The 21,372-nt window shown below is 44.0% G+C and overlaps 1 protein-coding gene across 3 annotated transcripts in view; it reads left to right on the top strand.

The window, feature by feature from the left end:
• The window catches only part of L3MBTL2 (L3MBTL histone methyl-lysine binding protein 2), a 251,454-nt gene that overhangs the window by 169,945 nt on the left and 60,137 nt on the right, over positions 1 to 21,372 (top strand). For all 3 annotated transcript variants that reach the window (XM_069231129.1, XM_069231130.1, XM_069231131.1), the window contains 4 exons: positions 17,248 to 17,327; positions 17,902 to 18,006; positions 18,725 to 18,872; positions 19,462 to 19,544. In XM_069231129.1, coding sequence (XP_069087230.1) covers positions 17,248 to 17,327; positions 17,902 to 18,006; positions 18,725 to 18,872; positions 19,462 to 19,544 — 416 coding nt within the window. The remainder of the gene's footprint in view (positions 1 to 17,247; positions 17,328 to 17,901; positions 18,007 to 18,724; positions 18,873 to 19,461; positions 19,545 to 21,372) is intronic.

Here is a 21,372-nt window from a genome sequence, read left to right as displayed (position 1 = left end):
GGGTATTATGGTGTGTGTAAGATCTTATCTGCTGCATGGGACACAAAAACCAAAACATGTATTTCCCTCTGTAAGTCACACAGATTAGAAACTGATTACCATAAACTATAAATGGTTTCCAGACACCCTTCCATCCTCCAGTGGTAAAGCACGAAATGGCTTTAGATTTCAAAGGGGGTGTCTTGATAATGGGCTTTGTTTCTCCACAACATTGTTCTTCCCTGGTGTCTCACAACTAACTTCTCTTTTACTGTCAATCACTCTTTTTTAGTTCGCTACCATGGCAGATTAGTACCAGAATTCCTTGTCTCTAATTCCACAGGGATACTTCACACAGTTCTGGGCTTCTATGCACTAAGGATAAAGTAATCAAACAATCTTTGTTATCATAACAGTTTTCACTTCATGTTGCATTTCAGTTGTCAGGTAGTACAGAGAATCATGTCAGAAAAGGACAGATATGCAGTATTAATATCAATATATACACTGATTTAGAAAGCATCTACCTGACAGAACTTGGAACAGTTTATAGAGCAGCATGGCGGAAGTCAGTGTGCAGTTATTATGCAGTACTTGCCTTTAATTGGAGTAACCAAACTTTGCTGTAGTCACACATAACAGGCTTCCAACAAAGGGGCATGCAATGTGTTTTTTTTTGTTTGTTTATTTATTTTACTTATGGCAGTGTGACAGGAATGGGTTGGCGAGGTGTCCAACTTGAATCGAATAATCCAGCCTGGTCATCCTGATTGACTAGTTGTTTCTCCAAATGTCTTAGTCATTCGTATTTTGCAGTACTTATCACAGTGAGGAGTATGATTGTAATGTTTGCTTTCAGTAGTTCTCCAGTCCAGAGCCTTTACCTGCATTTTACCTCTCACATATTCGAATATTGATTCATACTAATCCTATGTTTTGCTGTAGCCCATGTCACTAGGTCTAGTTCCCACTGTTTAAGAGACTGAGCAAACTCATTTGTCTAGCCGATAGCTATTCGTTTTAGGCAGTCTACAGGAAATTCCTTAATTGCGGTTCCTCTCTGATAGGAGGTGCCAACTCCACCTTGGCGCCATAGTCACGTCATTACTTCAGTAGAGCCATGAAAATCCCCCATCGGCATAACATCAAATCTCCTTTTTTTTCCTCACCATAGACACGTTCTGAAGTTGACTAATCTCCTCATGAGTTTTAGCATAGTCAATGATTTCTACACAAAAATTAATCTCTAGTTGCAATTTTTTCTACATAATGTTACTGCCTAAACGGTCTGGATTCAAACCATGTCAGGACTGTGATGGTTGGATGTCCAACACAGACCCCCAGGACATAGTCTCTGGTGTCGGGTATTCGACCATGACGCTGGGGCCTGTTCGTCGTTCCAGAAAATGCATCCCAAAATGTTTATGCCCAGAGCATGAAAAGAACAAGGGTACCCTTAAATCATGACTGAGGTCTCCAAAACCTCCACCTTATTTTAAATGCTCAAAGAAGCAACATCAGAGGGGACACAAATCTTCTTGCTATGCTTCGATAAGCAATTCGCCAAGACCGTTGACTTTACCTCACTCTGCGCTCGATCAAGAATCACCAGCCGAACCCATGGAGGATCCAGCATCTGTGCTCTATACAGCACTGTGCTGATCCTTGAGAGGCAGCTGCTGCCTCCTGTGCTGAACCCAAGGCAAGCCTGTTCTACCCAGAATTTCCAACTCCTGGGACTGATCTGCCTGTTTCTGAAAGAAATGTTCAATATCTTAAGCAGACCCATAAATTCACCAGGGTGCAAGCTGGCCACACGTGTCTGTTTGCCTTTTCCTTGGGTGGTTTACTGGTGCCCTACCAGCTGGCTTACCGCTTGGCGCCCTCCACACCGTTCCTCTCCACTACCACTAGTTTCATGGTCGAATCTGACCAGGACTCCGGCACATCCCATGTCATCGGGCAGATGATGCCATCTCAACAGGTCATCCCTAGTTCATCTTCTTTAGTTCTGCATTCCAACATCTGTGCAGTGCTGCAGCAGACATCACCAGTGCCACAACCAGCCCCACTCATACCACAGTTGACGCTGCCTCCACTGCAGCAACTATCTTGACTAGACTCTCTGCTGAACCTGCCACTAAAGTGTTACAGTTGAGAGGCACAGAGACCAATGAAAAAAGGCTGATTCTTTTTTGGAAAAGAGGAGAAAGTTCCTCACAATGACCCCATTGTGGAGGGAAAAGGACTGTCTCCTTTGGACCCATATTTTGCTGGCCTCAAGGATGCAAGTGGGTTGGCTGCTTCTCCGAAGTGGAATCCTCTCCCCTCACCCGGGCTGCCACCACCCCAAGTCACTTCCTGCCATTCAGTCATTAGAAAAGCTACAGATGTGTTGAACCTGTAACTTCCATGCTCAGAAGGTAAACAGTATATCCTCATTGCGTTTCTGAGCTACTATTGCCAGTTACTGAGTCCATCACAAAGCCTATATTGACCATATTAGAGAAACCAGCAACTTCTATGGTGGTTTCAAGAGCCATCGTCCACAAGTATAAGCCAGCTCCTGGTGACACTACCATCCTCTGTTCACATCAATCTCTTTAGAACCTGGTAGTGCAAGGTCTTGTTCCTCCAAGCAGAGAAGGGAATAGTTTGCAATAAAGATGTTTTGCTGGAAGCACAGCCCACAAATCCATCCCTGCCACCTGTCTCCTTGGCAGATATTTTTATACTCGGCTAGATTCAGCACAAGCAGTCATCCTGAACTTGGCAGACGTCTTCAGACCCACTTTGCTGAGCTGATAGGTGATGGTCAGGCTGCAGTGAAACATGTCATTCAGTCAGGCTTGAACACAGCTGATTGTTACAAGAGCCATGGGGATGTCTGTTTTCCTGCCCTGCCGTAGCTGGCTACAGAATACTGTTTTTTCACAGGACTTCCAAAACATCTGATGGAGCTCCCATTTGACAGTTTTTGTCTCTTTGTTGCTGTCTGTTGACCTGCTGGATGCCTAGAAGGAAAGAGGCTTTTAGCAGGTTTACCACAACTTTTTTTGCCCCCACTTTGACTGCTGGGTTCTGGTATAATGGCTCTGGAAAGCACAGAGCCCTGCTAAACAGGACTTGGTCCATGAGCTCTGACTATTAAAATACTGTATGTTTGATTGGCTAATCCCCGATTGGCATAACCCAACTTACTTGTAAGTCCCCAGTTCAGGGGTACCTAAGGCCTGCAGGTTGAGGTGTCTCTCGCGGACTGCAGCACTAATTGTGCCGCCACAAGTACGACAAGGTAAAACATGGCTCTCAGTCTGCCACTTCAAACTGGAAGAACAATTTAAAACTGCTAACTCAACTTTGCCATTTAAAGTTATGCTAAAGCCCAAAGCTCCCTTTTTAATGTATGTAAGTTACCCCTCTGGTTGGCCTAACAAGCCCTAAGCCAGGGTGCAGTTTGTTAAAAGGTGGAACCTGTACTTTTGCATCTTCCAGCAGTAAAAATGCGGAATTGTTTTTACTGTAGAAAGGCTAGTAGCCCTATTGGCAGTAACAGTGTTACAGGCTGACACCCCAGCCCTACTAGCGTCTGAATGGGACTACTTAGGTGTTAAAAGAATCAGTGCATTAAATCCGATTTAATGGTTAAAGTGCAATGTTGCCACTTTGGTTGCCTAAGCTTTCCAGTGCCTGTTTACAGGTGTGCACGGGGCTTGTCCTGCAGACTGCTTTCTGCCCTACGGGGGAGACATGTTAGCTAATTCCAGTAAAGGACACAATAGATGCCTGCATGGGAGAGAGGTATTATCGCCCTACTACAGGAAGCTACACAGGTGTTCGCCCTAAAGGCGAGCTGCAAAGGAGAACTCACCTTTTGAAGGGCAAACGGTTACGCTTAAGAGGGACACTCCATTGTTTAGGCATATAGACTGGCACTGGGGACAAGAGAGTAGAAGGCACTTCTCACAAAATGTTTTTCCAGGGGTGTGTAGCCCCTTGGTAGCAACACCTCGGGGTGGGCTAAGGAGCTCCGAGTGTCGAGAGGTGTCTCGAATTTTGAGAGGGGGCACAGTGGGGCACCTGTCTATCCATAGACAGGTGCCTCACTTCCCAGGATGTGGTCATCAGGAAGAAGAGAACCTGACCTGGTAGCCCATTGGCTACCAACTGCATCCTACCCTGAGGGCATTTTCTGAAGCGAAATAGGGCACCCCTTGCACCCAGAACTCAAATCTTGACCAACTTCGAAGAAGGACTGCTCTGCTGCACAGAGGGGCCCTCAAAGAGGGACTGCACTGACGAGGACTGCACCTGCTGCACTTGGTGGCTAGCAAAGAGAGGGACTGTGCCTGCCGTGTCCTGCTCAAAGGGAAGGTGTCTCCATAGCCCAGTCAAGCCAAGAGAACTCCAAGGTCCAGCTGACTGAAATCCTGTTCGCAGCACAGGACCACAACAGCTGAAGAATCCTGCTGGGGCAAGTTGGTAGCCAAAAGTCTTCAAGCTGCTACACTGTTGCCGTGCAGCACAAAGAACCAAGACCCAACGCACAGTTGCACCTGAGTTCGCTGAATCAGAGAGTGCTGTTGGATAGAGTTGTTGGGACTCTCAAAAGGAAATTTATCGACCCATGAAGGATTGTGACAGTGGGCGACTGGTCTCATGGTGTCTGGACTTCGGCTAGACCTGAGAGGACCTTATGGGACATCGACCCTGCAACTAGGACCCACAACCATCTCCGTGGACCGAATAATCCCTGCAAGAACGCCCCCATCGACTGAATCACATCCACAGCTTTCTTAGACCATCCTTCATCCCCTGTATCAGGAATACGGCATAGGAATACATTGCAATACGGATAAAGTGCCTGGAACTGCTGAAGGGCTGCTTATTCTGTGAAGGTGACTGGTTGCCCTACTAGCTCCCTGCTGAAGTGAGTGTCCCTGAGTACTTGTAACCGACCACATGACACCTACCTAAGTTTTCTTTAAAAAAGTTGGAGTGTCCTATTCGTTCACTTTTCCAAGGTTTGTTCTTGTTTGAGCGAACTTGCTTTGATTTATTATTGTCTATAAAATCTATATCTCCGGAACCCTCTTTTTTCTTCCTAGTGTCTAAATACTTATAGAAAATACCCTATTTTTAAAAAGAGGTGTTGGATTTCTTGAGTGTTTCAATTTCTCCTTCTGTTGTTTTTGTTGCTGTTTAAATGCTTAACCCTTGTTCCTCTATGTAAGCCTTGCTTCTCAATGCCACAGCTACTCAGGGTTGAGCTTGAAGTTTGACAGACGAAACCTACTGAACCTAAAGGGGTTGGTAAGTGTATTCCATGGTGAGGTCGTGCAACCACACCATATAATACACCTCATTTCCTCACAATGCCTATTTCCACACCCCTATCCTGCGGTCACACAGGAAACTTCTTCACTTTATGGTCGGGTCCAGGCACCCCCATTTTGAGGTCCTTCTATATGGCCTTCTCAAGTCTTCATGAAGGTTATGGCAGTCGGTTTTTGCTGTCTACTCAGACAGGCAGAAATACTGGTTCTCCCTTACCTGGATGACCGGCTCGTCAAAGCCAGCTCTCCGTGGATGGTGTTATGGCACTTGCGGGCAACAACTATGCTGTTGTTTGACCTGGGATTTTTGATCAACAAGCCCATGTCTGAGTTGGTGCCCTCTCAGCACGTGCTGTTTATAGGGTTAGTCCTGGACACCCCATCAATTTGAGCCTTCCCCCTCCTCAAAGTCTTTGAAACATCAGAATTGTAGTCTGAATATCCGAGTGGAGTGATCATTCCAGTCCAGGTGGTCTTGAGACTGCTCGGTCTGATAGCTTCTTGCGTTCTGTTGGTCACCCATGCATGCTGGCACATAAAGGCCCTCCAGTGATGCCTCTGCAAACAGTTGTTCCAGTACCTCAGGGATCTCCAAAGCTGTATCAAAATCTCCAGCAGCACTGAAGCATAGCTACATTGCTGGAGTGTTGACAGCAACTTTACACAAGGCAATCAATTTCCTCCTCTCCTTCCTTTGGCAACAGTGATCAGAAATGTCTCTACCTTAGGATGGGGAGCTCACCTAGAGAAACTGGTAATCAGATGTTACTCATCGGTCTGTTGAAATTTGATGCTCAAGGGCTCACTCCCCTTCATTCTCAGTCAGTTGGTCCAGATCTTGATGGACAACACAACCACTATCTTGTATATCAAAAACCAGGGGGGGGAGAGTAGGGTCACATCTCCTTGACCAAGAAGCTCTGTGACTCTGGTCATTTGCTCAGGACCATCAGACCTGTTTAGTGGCACCTCACTAGGCGGGAGTGCTCAATGTACAAGTGGACAGTCTCAGCTTGCAATATCTTGCTTACTGTGAGTGGCAACTTCATCTGGTGGTAGTGTGCAAATTTTCCAGCTGTGGTCAGGTAGGCTTCTTTGCCACTCACAACTAAGCCCACTGTCCATAATCCTGTGCCCTCCAATATCTGATGTAGGGAGCATTGGGCAATACGTTTTACTTGAGGTTGAACTTTATGCTTCACTCTATATTTCCTCCCATACACTTAATTCCTCATGTGATTAAGATTCAGATCAGCTGGGCCCAAATAAACCTAATTGCTGAGGATTGGTCACGAAACATGTGGTACAAAGACTTCATTCATCGCTCCCTGTGCCCACCCGCTCCTTTTCCCTGACAGAATAGACCTCCTCTTGCAGTCACAGGGGCATATACTGCACTCCAACCTCCAGAGCCTACACCTGCATGCGTGGAGACTGAGGAGTGCAACCTGAGTTATTTTTCCTTTCCCCATGATGTTGGGGATGTTATATTCAGTAAGACAATCCATGAAAACATTCTATTCTGGCAGATGGAGCAAATTCCTGTTCCTGTAATCACATATACCTCATTTTGAAATATGGCTGTCTTGCAAGTCAGATGTTTCCTTACTACACACAAAGTACCCATATGTTTACCCCTTATTGTACCCTTAAATATCTCTCATACTCATCCAACTGATGCAACTGCATCTGTTGAAAACAAATATTTAATTGCCTGGAGATTTTTTTTCCCTGTGTTGGGCCTATCTGCAGAGGACTTGTTGTGGAGATGTTAATTTGGAGTCAGTCACACACGCCACAATTTCCCACCGCCCTTTCCGGTCTGCCGCTTTGAACACCAGAGTCCATGGTCTGAGAGCATATGGTCAAGATACTGATGTTGTGTAATCTGTTGTTCTTATCTACATTACTCACGGCAGAACCAATCCTGAAGTAAGTCCTATGTGGCGGAGTAGAAAGGAATAACCACTTTTATTTCATTTGAGATGTAGAAATGGCTTCTCTTCATTTAGCTTAATTATCAGATCGAGTAATAACGTCCACGTGGTCTGTATAACTCTGTTGCTGTTCAGCTGCCTACTAAACAAGCAGTTGAAGTGTCCCAACAAGGGTATATCAGAGTAAGGTGCCAATAATTTGAATATCTGGGGAAAACAAATCTCTCTATTTAGAGCAAATATGTTACACTCCACTACTTGCCTGCCATGTAGTCTTCTTACTAGTATACTTTATCATTCGGGTCTCCAAGTACCTTACCCATTTTAGAGGCACTCAAGGTGCAACCTACAGTAACATTTCCCTAGCTGTAGAGTCAAGCACTAACTCGAGCCCCCGATTTCCTGTTCAACTTGTTCTTCAGCGGTTAGATGGGTCTCTTGCAAGCTTCCTATTTACACACCTCCTGCCTTAATGTGGGACTACATTTTATGGCTTTTTACAACTGCATTTTGCACGCTTGACATTTCAAGACATTATAACATAATCCATCTTGTTTCGGTACTGCATAATATTAACATCAGTAGCTTGTTCTAAAGATTGTTAGGTGGCTGTGGCATATTCAAACACAACTGACTTAATGATAACCCCTCCTCTGTGAATGTATTCCAAGAATGTCATAAAAAGTGGTGTGGCTAGGCATCATATGTAATTAAATAACCCACAGTGTGGGATTTACATCAGAGTCCAAGATGGTAATTCTGCACTCTGCCTATAGCTGGAGGGTCAACTATAGCCAAGTAAATGTGTGAATGAAGTATGGTAAGTTTGATACAGTTCTCTGTATGTGCTCTCTGCACTACCAAGGTAATTAGTGCACCAACTTTTGAAGGTGTATCCCCTGCTGTTTCCTCCCCACATATCTCAGGTCCCACGTATACAAATAAGGAATTTCTTAGCGTCCGACACCAAAGTTTTTAACAAATTGCAGTGTTTATTCTAGATGACTCCGATGTCAATCCACAGTTATGCTGGAGGTAGAAAAGAATGTTATACCCATGTTCGATGGCATGTGTAGCTGTAGATACACATACTTTGCATAAGTCCGCCATCTCGTGTTGGGCATGGAGTGTTACAAGTTGTTCTTCTTTGAAGAACATTTTTGACTCACAAGATCGAGATTTTCTTTCCCCCGTCTGGTTCGGACGTGTTTCCTCTCTCTCCAGGGGATCTCTGTTCAGTATATTCTGAAATGTATTCTTACTTTCCATTTACGTCGGTATACTTATCAATCACATATTCTAGACTTTCAGTAGTCAATTGGTCGCCGGGTTTGATTTAATGCCCTAAGGGGCGTCCACATCCTTCTTTGCCTAATTTGATAAATTGTAGTCGAAGAATGTTAGGCTGATGGAACAAACTCAGTTTTGGTTCTGTCCTCGGTATCACTCTGTTTTCCTACACCGACCAGCATTTGGTGTGTAATCTGTGCCTGTCTCCGGAACACAGGGAAGAAATCTGAGACGTCTTTAGATTGTTTCGATGAAAGAAGACTCTCTGGGACCGAAGAGCGCGTCAACTAGACGACACACCCAACATCTTCGGAGAAGAGCATGCGCAGTAAGAAGTAGGACAATGCACAGCCTTCTCCATTAGAGACTCTAACTCTGATCGAGACTCTGCTGTCGACAGCCAGGCCATACCACAGGCACAGTACGCAAGTACATCAGCCACATGACTCCAAACAAAGACAATTATAAAGACCCCTCATCGGTCCTGCTCTGCCCTTGAGCCATGGTTGGAGCTGAAAAATACAGTTGGATGACCAACCTTCAGGTTCGGCACCGAAAATACAAAAGACCAAAATACATTTGGCACCAACCAACCAAACAGACAGCAACATCTGTTACGGTATTGAGCCGAAAATCGGACATTTCCACCTCGGAGCTGAAAAAACACCAGTTTCGGAGCCAACATTTTTGGTTCGGGTCAGGCATTCGGTGTCGAAACCTTCAGAACCGAAAACGGACAGCAGTAAACATCTAGTAGGTACTGAGGAGTCATTTGACATAGAACCTATACTGGAAGTCATGGACGCTAACCAGCGCAAACTTCACATTCAAAAGTGACCAGGAAGAAGTATAGTCTCTCTTTCTGTGACAATTAAAAGAAAACTTACATTTCAAGATACTTCAGATGCTGGTCCTCCACCTAAGAAAGCCTCTAGGGAAAAGGAGAAGGAAAAGGCTTCACCACCACATTCTCCTTTCCTTCCTTTTATCCCACCACCCTCACTTATTCCACCCAGAGTTCCTCCAGGTCCTGTATGGAACCTTAATATTGTACTTACCAGACTTATGGAACCACCATTTGAACCCATCCACTCCTGTGCTTTACAATTTTTTTTCCATGAAGGTTGCTTTTTTGGTAGCTATACCTTCTTGAAGAAGGGTTAGTGAGATAAAAGCGTTCACTTTAGAAGACCCTTCTTCAAAATACACAAAGACAAAATAGTACTTACAACAAATCCAAAATTCCTACCTAAGTTAGCTTCACCTTTTCATATTAATCAATCAGTGGAGTTGCCAGTCTTCTTCCTGCAAAACGTAAACTTCGCACTTGTATAGAGCACTACTCACCTGTTAGGGTCTCAAGGCGCTGTCCGCATACCGTTGTGGAACCCCTCCTGGCTTTTCCCTGTGATGCGCCCACTCCTGGGCAACCCCCAGGGTGAAGCCAGGCATCCAAGCGCTGTCAGGGCCGTTGTGGAGATTAAGCAAGATATTACCCAGAGTTACAGAGTGGGACCCATTAATTAGATTAGGCACCGAGGAGAGAATTATCTGGTCCAAGGGAATTGAGCCCAAGACCCGCCAAGGCGGGAATTGAACCCTGGTCCCTGGCCAGATCTCTGCATCAGGGGCTGCCGCTCTAACCATTGTGCCACACTTCTCCACTGGAGCCATTGCAACCAGACTCGGTCACTGCAAGAGCTCTCCATACGCTGGATGTTAAAAGAGCTCTTATGTCTCGTATTGACAGGACAAAATGTTTTAGGAAATCAAAGCAACTATTTGTATTTTTTTTCAATGCTTCACAAGGATAATCCAATTTCAAAGAATGGATTTGCTGGATGGATAGTCAAGTGTATGTAAACTTGCCTTGCTAAGGCTAAAATATAACTACCAATAGCTCCTAAAGCACACTCTACCAGGAAAAAAGGTGCCTCTTAGGCCTTTTTAGGGAACATTCCTATAGCAGATATTTGTAAAGCTGCTATTTGGTCTACACCACACACATTTACTAAACAGTACTGTGTAGATGTTCTTCCTCGTCAACAAGCAAATGTTGGCCAAGAAGTCCTTAGGACACTATTTTAAGCTACTTCTACTGGATAGCCACTGCTTATTTGGGAGGGAACTGCTTTACAGTCTATGCAAAGCACGTGTATCTACAGCTACACATGCCATCGAACAGAAAATATAACTTTCCCAGTAGACATCTGTTGTCGCATGTAGTGCTGTGGATTCACATGCGCCCTCCCTCCACCGCGGAAGTCTGTGGTTGTTGTAGTACAACATATTGTAAATATGTACATACATTGCATGGACAGCTCTTTCATTTACTCTCTACTTATACATATATGCACTCTTTACTTGACCCACTTGCGGGAAAACAACCTAACAAAGGACTCTATGCCCATGAGCAGTATCACTGAGGAGTCACTCGACCTCGTGACTCGTAAATATTCTTCGAAGAAAAACAACTTTTAACACTCCGAGCCCAACACTAATGGCAGACTTATGCAAAGCATGTGAATCTAAAGCACTACATGCCACAAACAGATGTCTACTGGGTAAGTAACATTTTCCTTTTCTCAGTTGTCTTTTAACTTCATCAAATGTTCTTTTTCATTGCAGTGTTAAGCCATAGTCTGGTTAGAAGGAGCTATAGTTCCCATTGTGTTCGATACTTTCATGCTGCCACACCAAAGTTAATATTGTGGCCTTATCACAATATCTTTTCAGTCTGATCATAATCATTCTTTGCGTAGTTCCTGGTGGCGGTCTCTGCGATGGGATCTTTTAGACTCTGGCAGCGTGTATTAGCTAGTGTTATCCACACCAAGCTGAACAAAAATCTAGCTTAGCGAGCTTTAATCAGAGTAAAACGCATGTCGGGGGTTGTGTTTATTCATTCCAGGTTTACTTGGGTGGTTTTGTACCAAACCACAACTGCATACTGTGCCTGAAAAAGTAAAATGCTTTTGTCATTTTTCAGCTTGACGTAGATGGCACTAGCTATGCTGAAAGACTTTGCTGTTTAATGGCAAAACGCTTTGTCACTTTTCCAGTTTGGTATGGATGGCACTGTAATTCTATGTTTAAAAAAAAACAATCTCTGCTAGATGAACAGACATTTGAAGGGAGCAGTTATAGAATGTCGATGGTGTTGTAGAGTGCTCCATTTGAAGGAGCTGTTCTCTGCCTAAAATTTGGGAACTACCCAGTGTTCCATCCTCTATTATTTGTCTCACATAATTTATGTGGCACTCTAAGCCTGAGAGGGTATTGCTTTGATATTTATTTATACATTATGTATTGCTTCTCTCTCTCACACACATACACACACACTTCGATTTATGAAAATGAAATATGAATACTTATAAACAGATTAAGCAATTGCTTCAGCACTGTCCTACACAATGTACCAATCAATAAATAAAGCTCTTTAAAAATAAATAAAAAAAATAGGACTATTAATTACATTATAATTTATTTGCCCAATAAATCCTGCAAAAACATTATTTTGAACTTGTAGTTTTCTGTGACTATGACTGCATAATGCTGTCAAGGCTGCAAATGTGTGACAGAAAAATTCCATCCCAAAGCAGTAATAAACAGGCATAGGTACAAGGGGCAAATGTGACCCTTGAGCTCCTATTTACTGCAGGCTTCCTCGCTAGCGGCATACACCATTTACTATTTTATTTAGTTTCCCTAATAGACCTACTTGAGGTTTATCAAGAAAATGCTGCTTCAAAACCAAAAACCAGTACATAGTTTCTGTTACACGAAGGGTCCTAAGCATCTAGGAAAGATTTATATTTTGTTTGTTATTCTTCTAAAAAAGCACATGTGGAACGTTGCGTGCATCGGAAGAGAAGCTAGTATTATGAAAGCGAAACAATTTGTACTTATACAATTATTGTATTAAATGCGAAAGCGCCAAACAGTAAGTTAAAGTAACTGTGTTATCCACCTTAAAGCATTCCACATAGCAGAAAGCATGTTGGGGGGAGGGGGAAAAGAGCACTTGGTCCACTGTACATAAACATCCACCAGAAAGGCATTAGATTAGAAAACTAAATTGAACTATTAATCACTGCAAAGTATCCGTTAAGAACTTTAAAAGCAGACAGAAAAAGAAGTGGAAAACATTTAGCCTATATTTTACTATCTGTTCAGGTCACTAGACACGCAGCAAATGGGCCAGGGATGTCATGCTATAAAGATACCTCCATGCTATCTTCATGGGACAAACAATCTATAAATATTAGCAGTTGTAAGAATCCCAGTATAAGGCATGCTGTGATAGCGAGTGAAATGATGAGACTTTTTAGAAGCACACCCTCTAAAATGTAATTCATGGCCCATACAGGCACCTAAGAAAAACAAACGCTTGATGGCATATGTGACTGTAGATACGCATGCCCTGCATACCCCTGCCATCTAGTGTTGGATCCAGAGTGGTGCAACTTGTTTTTCTTCTAAGAAGTTTTTCGAGTCACGAGATCGAACGACTCCTCTTCTCAGTGATATTGCGCAAGGATATCGACTCCTTTATTAGACTGTTTTCTCTCCGCTGTTGGGTTCGGACGTGTGCGCCTGTGCTCCGTGTCTTTGGCTTTGAGTTCGCTTCTTTCTCCTTTACTTCTGTTCCGAAGATATTGTCTACGATTGCTCATTTCCACCTCTGTGCATCCTACGTTATCGTCAGTTTGGGCTTCGACTGCCTGCCCTTTGGAGTGTTATTGCCTGTCTCGGGCCTACCATCTGCGTGGCTCCGGCATCGATGGAAACAGATGGAAGAAATGAGTCATTCCCCTTCGGGTGCACCCAGCTCCTTTGTGGATGCTTAACTTTGTACTCACTAGACTCATGGGACCCCCATTTGAGCTGCTTCACTCATGCTCACTTCAGTTTCTCTCATGGAAGGCGGCTTTCTTAGTTGCCATCACTTCACTCAGATGTGGTATTGAGTTCCAGGCACTTACCTTAGAAGAACATTTCTTCCATATGCTTAGAGACAAAATAGTTCTAAGAACTAATCCTACATTTCTACCTAAGGTGGTTTCGCAGTTTCACCTCAGTCAGCCTATTGAGCTCCCAGTTTTTTTCCCCACAACCAGAGTCTGTTGAGGAAAGAGCTCTTCACACCTTAGATGTCAAAATAGCACTCATGTACTACAGAGACCGAACTAAAGTTATTAAAAAACTAAGCAACACTTTGTAGTCTTTTCTCCACCTCAAGGCAACCCAATATCCAAATCAGGCATAGCTAGACTGATAGACAAATGTATTCAGACTTGCTGCATTAAGGCCAAAAGACCTTTTTATGTTTCTCCCAGAGCACACCCTACTCGTAAAAAGAGGGCTACTCTGGCTTTTCTTGGAAACATTTCCATAGCTGACATTTGTAAGGCAGCTACATGACATACACCACACACCTTCAGTAAACACTACTATGTGAGTATTTTAGCATGGAAGCAAGCCAGCGTAGGTTGGGCAGTGCTACATACCCTTTTTCAGACTACTGCACCTCCCACAGGCTGACCACCACTTTGAAGGAGGGACTGATTTACAGTCTGTGCAGAGCATGTGTATCTACAGCCACACATCCAACGGATTATTATTTACCCTGTAAGCAGCTGTTCATCGTATGTAGGGCTGTAGATTCAGAGCACCCACCCACCTCCCTGGACCCCGGTGACCTTTGCAATTACGTTTTGTGTATATATATATATATATATATATGTGTGTATGTGTGTATATATTTCTATATTTATGCCACTAGGTAGTTGTAGTTAGGACCTGGTTTCGTTACAAAATAATGAATTTTTTGTTTTGCTAATAACTTTAGTGCCGTTGTTTGATGAACCTTCACAAAAGTTTCCAAGAAAATACGGCGCTCACTTCAGCATCTGACTGGAAAGTTTCGGGGTAATCCGTCAAGTGGGGGCAGAGAAAAAAAGGGGGGGGGGGGGTCTCAAAACGCTTTTCCCCATGCATTTTCCATAGAGATTTTGAACAGCGATATCGCACAAACCACTGGACAGAATTACACCACATTTGGCAGAAAGCTGGCTCTTGGTTCAGAAAGCATCCTTTTTGTTATTTAGTGTAAAGCCGGTCAGTAGTTTTAGAAAAATTAAAGAAAATCGAAATTTGAATATATAGGGGCGCGAAGGCTTTGCAAACCCTCCCGATCTCGTGATGAGATCTGATTGGCTGCCAGCACTTCAACAAGGAAGTGTTGGCAGCTGTGTTGGGACTCTGCTTCAGCCGAGTTCCAGAAAAAAATTATTTTAAAAAACCCACAAAAATGGTCAGGGTAGGGACACCTTGACCCCTTAGCTCTGGTGCTGGTGCCCCACCAGAGCACAAAAGCACTTAAAAGAAAAAAAAAGAATTCAGCAGATGTTGCAGCGGATCCGCCCCCCAAAAAAAGTGCGGGCTCCCATGTTTGTTTCTGTGAGGCCCCTGGGTGGGCCCTGTGGACATCCACCTTCCCAAAGCTATAATAAGAGAGTGAAGAGGTCTCTTTCGGATCCTCGAGCCCTAGGGACCACCACCTCTCCGGGGCAATGCTTGTTATCTTGCAACTTACGATTACATGGGTTGGTTGATTTTGTAGTATCCGGCTTGGGTGGTCAGGTTCTTGTTGAGTTTGGGTGGCCGGGTGCTTGGTTTGGTGGTGCTCGGCATGGATAATATGTTTTGTGGTGCTTGGCGTGGGTAGAATTTTTTTTTTTTTTTTTTTTGGCCTCGCTCTACGCGGTGTGGTATATTTGTTGTTGAGCTGTTGGTTTGGTATTGCTCTCTGGGCTGTTTTTGTGCTGCTCTTCGATTGGTTCTGTTTTTGTGTTACTTTGCGAAGGCTGGCAAGTTTCATATTGCTATAAGAACGTATTTGTTTTTTCATTGCTCTGTACTTGTTTTTTTGTTGTTTTTTATTGATTGTGTGTTGCTTTTTATTGATCGTTAGTTTTGTGTAGCTTTCTGATGGCTTTTATGTGTGGTCTGGCCTTCTGGCTTGCGTTTCTCTGATTGGTATCTAAACTTCCGCTCCCGGGGATTGGGTAGAATTACTGTACTTTGGCTGCTACAGGAAAATGTTCCTGCATTGTATGGCTGTTTTTCTGCACTAGTATTCCGTTTATAGTTAGTCCGTTTGGAGAGGAATTTCTCAGTGCTGGTAGGCTCTGCTTGCCAGAGATTTCTATTTTGGTTCTCTGTTTTGACGGTTGTTTTTGGCTTTCTTTGGTGAGATGTTAGATTTGTGATGTTAAATTGGCCCACAGATAAGATAAGCATAAGCCCCCTTGTTGAGCCAGAAATGGCCTTGGGGACCGCCACCCGCCAGGGCCGGCTTCTGCTATGTCCTGGCAAGCCCACCCCTGGGACATAGCTATTTACTGTGACTTGGTGGAAGCTAACAGCTGAATTTCTCACGGTTGGTACGTTTATAATGTAAGCCCAATTATAGAGTCCCTGTAACCTTTTTTTTTTTTTTTAAGTGAAAAATATATATATATATGTATATATATATATATATATGTGTGTGTGTGTGTGTGTGCCTATGTATTTATATTTATTATGGACGTCTATTTTCCTACACATAACCTTCCACTACTTTCTCACCCACCTGCGGGAAAACAATCTAACAAGTCGGTGCCCATGCTCAATATCACAGAGAGGAGGAGTCACTCGATCTTCGGCCTCGAAAGACTTCTTCGAAGGAAAACAACTTGCACTGCTCCTGACCCAACATTAGATGGAAGGAGTACGTAAAGCATGTGAATGTACAGCACTACATGCCTCAAACAGATGCTTACAGGGTAACACAATCCTTTATGCATACAAATGTGCCCCAAAAACTGTGACAAAAACCAAAACCGTTATTGGTAAAAGTGACCGCAAAATCCACAAAACACCATACAGAAACCACAAATAGGCATCTTGAAATAATTGCATTCCCTAAGTGCTCTTAGAAACAATAGCCTATTTTAGGTTAACAAAGACACAAACTGCGAGAGAAGCATATTGATGAGACCGAAGAATACTAAGAGCCACAGGGTGGTGGGGGAAGAGAAAGAGGGAGTAGAGACGCAACTAGGAGAGCCAGCTGTAAAACAAGAACTCTCATGGAGTAACTCACAAAAATGAAAAGTTCCCAACAAGTGAGCAGTCGTGGAAGAATAGAAGCAGACAATTACAGAGGTGGAAAACTGGCTGTGCTCCCCGAAGGGAGCAACACAAGCTGGGCAGCTTAAATCAAAGCCAGGGAATAGAAAGGAAGCAAATATGAGTGACGACTAAAGGCAAAGCCAGTGGTAAGCAATGGGCGATATACGTTTCTAGTGAAGCTTTCAACATGTTAATAATGTCTTCGCACACTAGACAGGTGCACGCACTAGTAGGATTTCGACCTAAAAAAGAAGCTCCCAACGAGTGCCTGGGAGAGGTGAAATGCTTTGAGGTAAAAAGCCAAAAGAAAACATAAGGAAAGATCCGGAATAACTATATATGAAATGGTTTAAAATGAGCAAATATTTTATATGACTTGTAGAGATGTATTCTGTGTAGAGTTTGAAGAGTTTGCAACAGCCTTCTTTGTGCCTGTCTCTCCCAATTAGTCTTTCCTTGCAGCATGTATGCAGATCTCACATTATTCTTAACTTGACTTGTTTCGTACACCATTTGTCCCACAATAGATGAAATGCGCAGTGAGTCATCCACATACACCACTTCCCGCAAGGTCCATGGTGATGCAGTCCCACACCTCTTCAAGAAAGTAAGCTACAGAGGGTAGGGAAGCTGGGGGGATGGGGTCGAATCGAATCTGATGGGAACAGGACGTTTTTGTGTGAGTTTTTATAAACATGTCTCGTCAAGAAGGTGAACCAAAGGAAAGGGGCGGGGGAAGGGCTAGGAGTGGTGTCTTCATGGGAAAGCAGGAGTGATTCGAGTGAGAATTGTTGAGGGCATTTCCTCCCAGGTGTTAAACAGGAGTAAGTAGTGTATTCAGTAGTGGGAGTTCAGTATTCTTCTGGCAACACACTCTGTTGCAAGCTTGCTTAGTTTTCTTAGTGGCATCGGTCTGGTGAGAGATGACAAAGTGAAAGTGGGAAGTCCTGGCAGTGTGAGACGCTTCAGACACTACCCAAATCCTATTGGTCCTCCCCTTCTAAAAGGCCCTTAGCCTTTTGGCCTCGATTTGGAAAAGCTCCCATTTTAGTATTATTACTCACAAGAAGAGTCACCCACAGAATACGACATCCAATGGGGAGAAGGTTTTGGGAGCTGAGGTCTCAACATTAAGGGAGTAGACAAAAAAATAAACAGTGTGAAAACATGCTTCTATTCAGGTACGAGTTGTATTTCCGAAAGGAGACTGGTTTGAAGAAGGAATGAAATTGGAAGCCATTGACCCACTGAACCTCGGCAACATTAGTCCAGCAACAGTATGTAAGGTAAAGAGGTCTGTACATGCAGGCACTGTGTGTAGTTGGATGGGCTTTGTGTGAACGTGAGCTGTAAGCATAGTGCGTCAGTCATATATGGGAGAGGCAGCTCTGCACGTGCACTGCTGTATATAGATTTGTTATTGTGTGAGGGCTCTGTGTATGTTCCAATATACCTGACTATTTGTGTTCCTCTTGTAGGTTCCTGTTATGTTTGAGGTTCTGATGTATGTGACTAGTGCCTCTGCTATAAGTGCCTCTATTTGTATGGTCTGCTGTGATTGTGAGTGTCACTTTCTACATGACTTTGGAGGGCTGTGTTGTAGGTGGCATTGTGGAGGAGGCTGTGCAATTTGTGGCTGAGATTGTGAGGAAGCGGTCTTCTGTAAGTAGCGCTGCAGAAGCTGCATGATCTCTGTTGGATCATGTCTTGTGTCCATAGGCTGCCTTCATGGGGGAACGTTCTCTGTATGCAGCTCTTCTTAATTCATTTTGCATGTAGCTCAGTGTGTATGCTTTGTCTAGTGTATGTGGTTCTGCATTTTGAAGGTCTGTTGTATGTGGCGATGTGTAGTGAGATAGTAGATTGTTGTACATTGATGTGTTTTAAGTCATTGATTGTACGGGTGCTCAGTTGTGGGTGGCTTTGAGCTAGGTAAGTGTGAGCTTTTCTTTATGGCACTGTATTTGGGTTTCTCAAAGCCTTCACACTGTTTCCTCCCATCAGGTTCTCCTGGATGGATACCTCATGATTGGCATTGATGGTGCAGATTGCGCAGATGGTTCTGATTGGTTCTGTTACCATGCTGCCTGCCACTCCATATTCCCCATCGGCTTCTGTGAAAAGAACAACATCGAACTGACACCTCCCAAGGGTGATGCTTCCCTCTTTTTTTTCTGTCTTCCATCATTAGAGATTTCTCCTCCCTTTTCTGTCTCTCCCCTGTACTCCACCTGTACTCTTTTCTCTGTTCCACCTGTCCTTCTATACCTCTCTGCTTGTTCTACCTCCTTTGCCTCTGTTCTTCCCTTTCGACCATACCTCCTACTTCTGTACCACCTCCCACTCTACTTTAGCTTTTTCCCTCCTTCTCTTCTACATCCCTTCCTTCAGTTCTCCCTGTACTCCAAAGCCTCTGTCTGTTTTAGCGCCCTCATTCTAACGCCCTTGACTATTCAACCTCTCATTATGTTTCAGCCTTCTGTTGGTCTACCTCACTTCTCTATCCTACTTTACCTATCAATAATATCTAGCCCGCCCTAAACCCTTCTGGTTTCATCTCTGCCATTTCAGCCTTCTCCATCTGTTTCTCCTGTTTGTTTGAACCCCACTGCGTATTTCTCCCACCTTCATCTCACTCTTCCGAAGAATCCTCAAGCATTTGTTTCCATCTTTTTATTTGTTCCGTGTATGCTTTCCTCTGGGGTCAGATCTCCCCTTTTAGTGAATATCTTTTACTTCAGGTTATCCAGAGAAGACTTTCAACTGGGAGACATATCTCACCCAAACCAACTCCAAGGATGCTCCTGCACGCCTTTTTAACATGGTAAGTGCGATACAAACCCCACACCTCCTACAGCCACCAGATTCATCCACCCAGATCTGCAGTTCACAGCACATGCCTGCTACTAGCTGCACCATCCAGGCATATGTAAACTGTACAGTTTGAATTCCTACTGTAGTCATAACTTCCCCCCCACATGAATGTGTCTAACGCACGTAGTGTATCCCTCCCACCACACCCAGGGCTCTCCAACAGCACTGTTATTAGACAGCACATACACTTCTATCACTTCCACAGCAACCCATGTACCTCTGTGGAGCACCACACCTACTGCACTCTCTCTTTATGCATAGTCTGTAACCAAGCAAGTCTCAAATGGCTCAGCTCTTGGTGATCTTTTGAACTACAGCCATCTTTCTTTCCTTTTCCAAGATGGCAACTTCAAGCATGCCATTGGACCGGTCCTGCTTCGGTGTCCCAAATGGCACCCTTGGTATTTCTCCCATTTGCAAGAGGTCAACTCTGAGAACATCATAGCTCCACTCATGGTTCTAGTTTAAAACAGCAGCTTTGAGCACCCCATTGCATTCACTTTACTTCAATTTTCAAGTCCGCACCGCTGACCAGTCCACTACTCTAGTTTATCTTTTGTTACTGACCTGACACTACATATTCATTAAGGCTGCTCTGAGCAGGCCATTGCATTTGATGTTTATCCAGTATTGAATCTTTGAGTCACATGTTTGAATCATTCTCCATCGTCGAAGTGGGAGTCCCACGTTACCATAGTAGAGCAGTATGAGAAACTATCATAGGCTAAAATGGCACTAGGCCATCAGTCGAGTAGCCAATCTGTTCTTTAAAAAAAAAGACCAAACGTGAACTATGACCAATCAGGTGAAAGCACTCTCTAGAACGCTCCCTAGAGAGGCTGATTACCTCAGATTTTCTACTGCATGTGTGATGGGAGTCTCCCTGGATCTGCTCAGTTTTTGTTTTCCTATATATCCCAACTTTTCTTCATCTGCATTGTTTGAGTCTTCTGAGAAAGGCCTCTTCAGGTTTGCCAAGTCCTGTGAGAAGAAAAGGCTACTGGTGGATGACCCACACATAGACTGTCTTTATTGCCACAACCCTAAACACCAGGTAAAAGACTGCAAAATGTGTTTCCCCAAAAGCCTTGAGACAGGGAGAGGAGGCTACTTCTGTGGCTACAGAAGTCTAAATCCCACAAATCCAACTTTTCTGAGAACAGCGATACATGTACAAGACCCCACAAAAGGTCAAGATCCTTTGACCATAGGGCTTCTGAGGAGATTAGAAAAGCCTTGAATGTATACCATAAGGACCTGCCAAGAAAGGAGAAATTCTAACTCCTCTACACCGGTACGGCCTCCTCTCAACCCTCTACTCCATCTTTAAAAATAAAGGGGGTCAACAGCGTTCTCCATCTTCAGAACCGACGATGTCAAGAACAAAACCACTCAAGAAACCGTTGATGACGACATCTCCGTTGACATTAGTATCGACGATGATGGTGACTGTCACCACTGGCTCCTCCACTAAGCCGTCGTTGTCGAGAACTTTGACTAGGGCAGCCATTAACGCTTCCATTCGGTCAACCCAGGTGATGTTTTCCACTAAGTCGCCGTCGACTATAGATTAAACTTCAACTTCACCAGCGTCGGTGAAGACACCATTGTTAAAAACACCATCAACATCGGTGCCGTCGACAAGAGCATCGTCAACGGCAACATCGATGACAGCACAGTCGATGAGGGAATTCCTATAATCCACACCTTAATTTACTTTCACATTGTCTAGGACGTTGTCGACGGGATTGTCTGTAGGAAAATAACATCTTTCTGAC

The sequence above is a fragment of the Pleurodeles waltl genome, chromosome 4_2 (assembly GCF_031143425.1).
Source record: "Pleurodeles waltl isolate 20211129_DDA chromosome 4_2, aPleWal1.hap1.20221129, whole genome shotgun sequence".
Lineage (NCBI taxonomy): Eukaryota > Metazoa > Chordata > Amphibia > Caudata > Salamandridae > Pleurodeles > Pleurodeles waltl.
The sequence above is the reverse complement of the archived record's forward strand: the minus strand, read 5'-3'. Positions and strand labels throughout refer to the sequence as shown.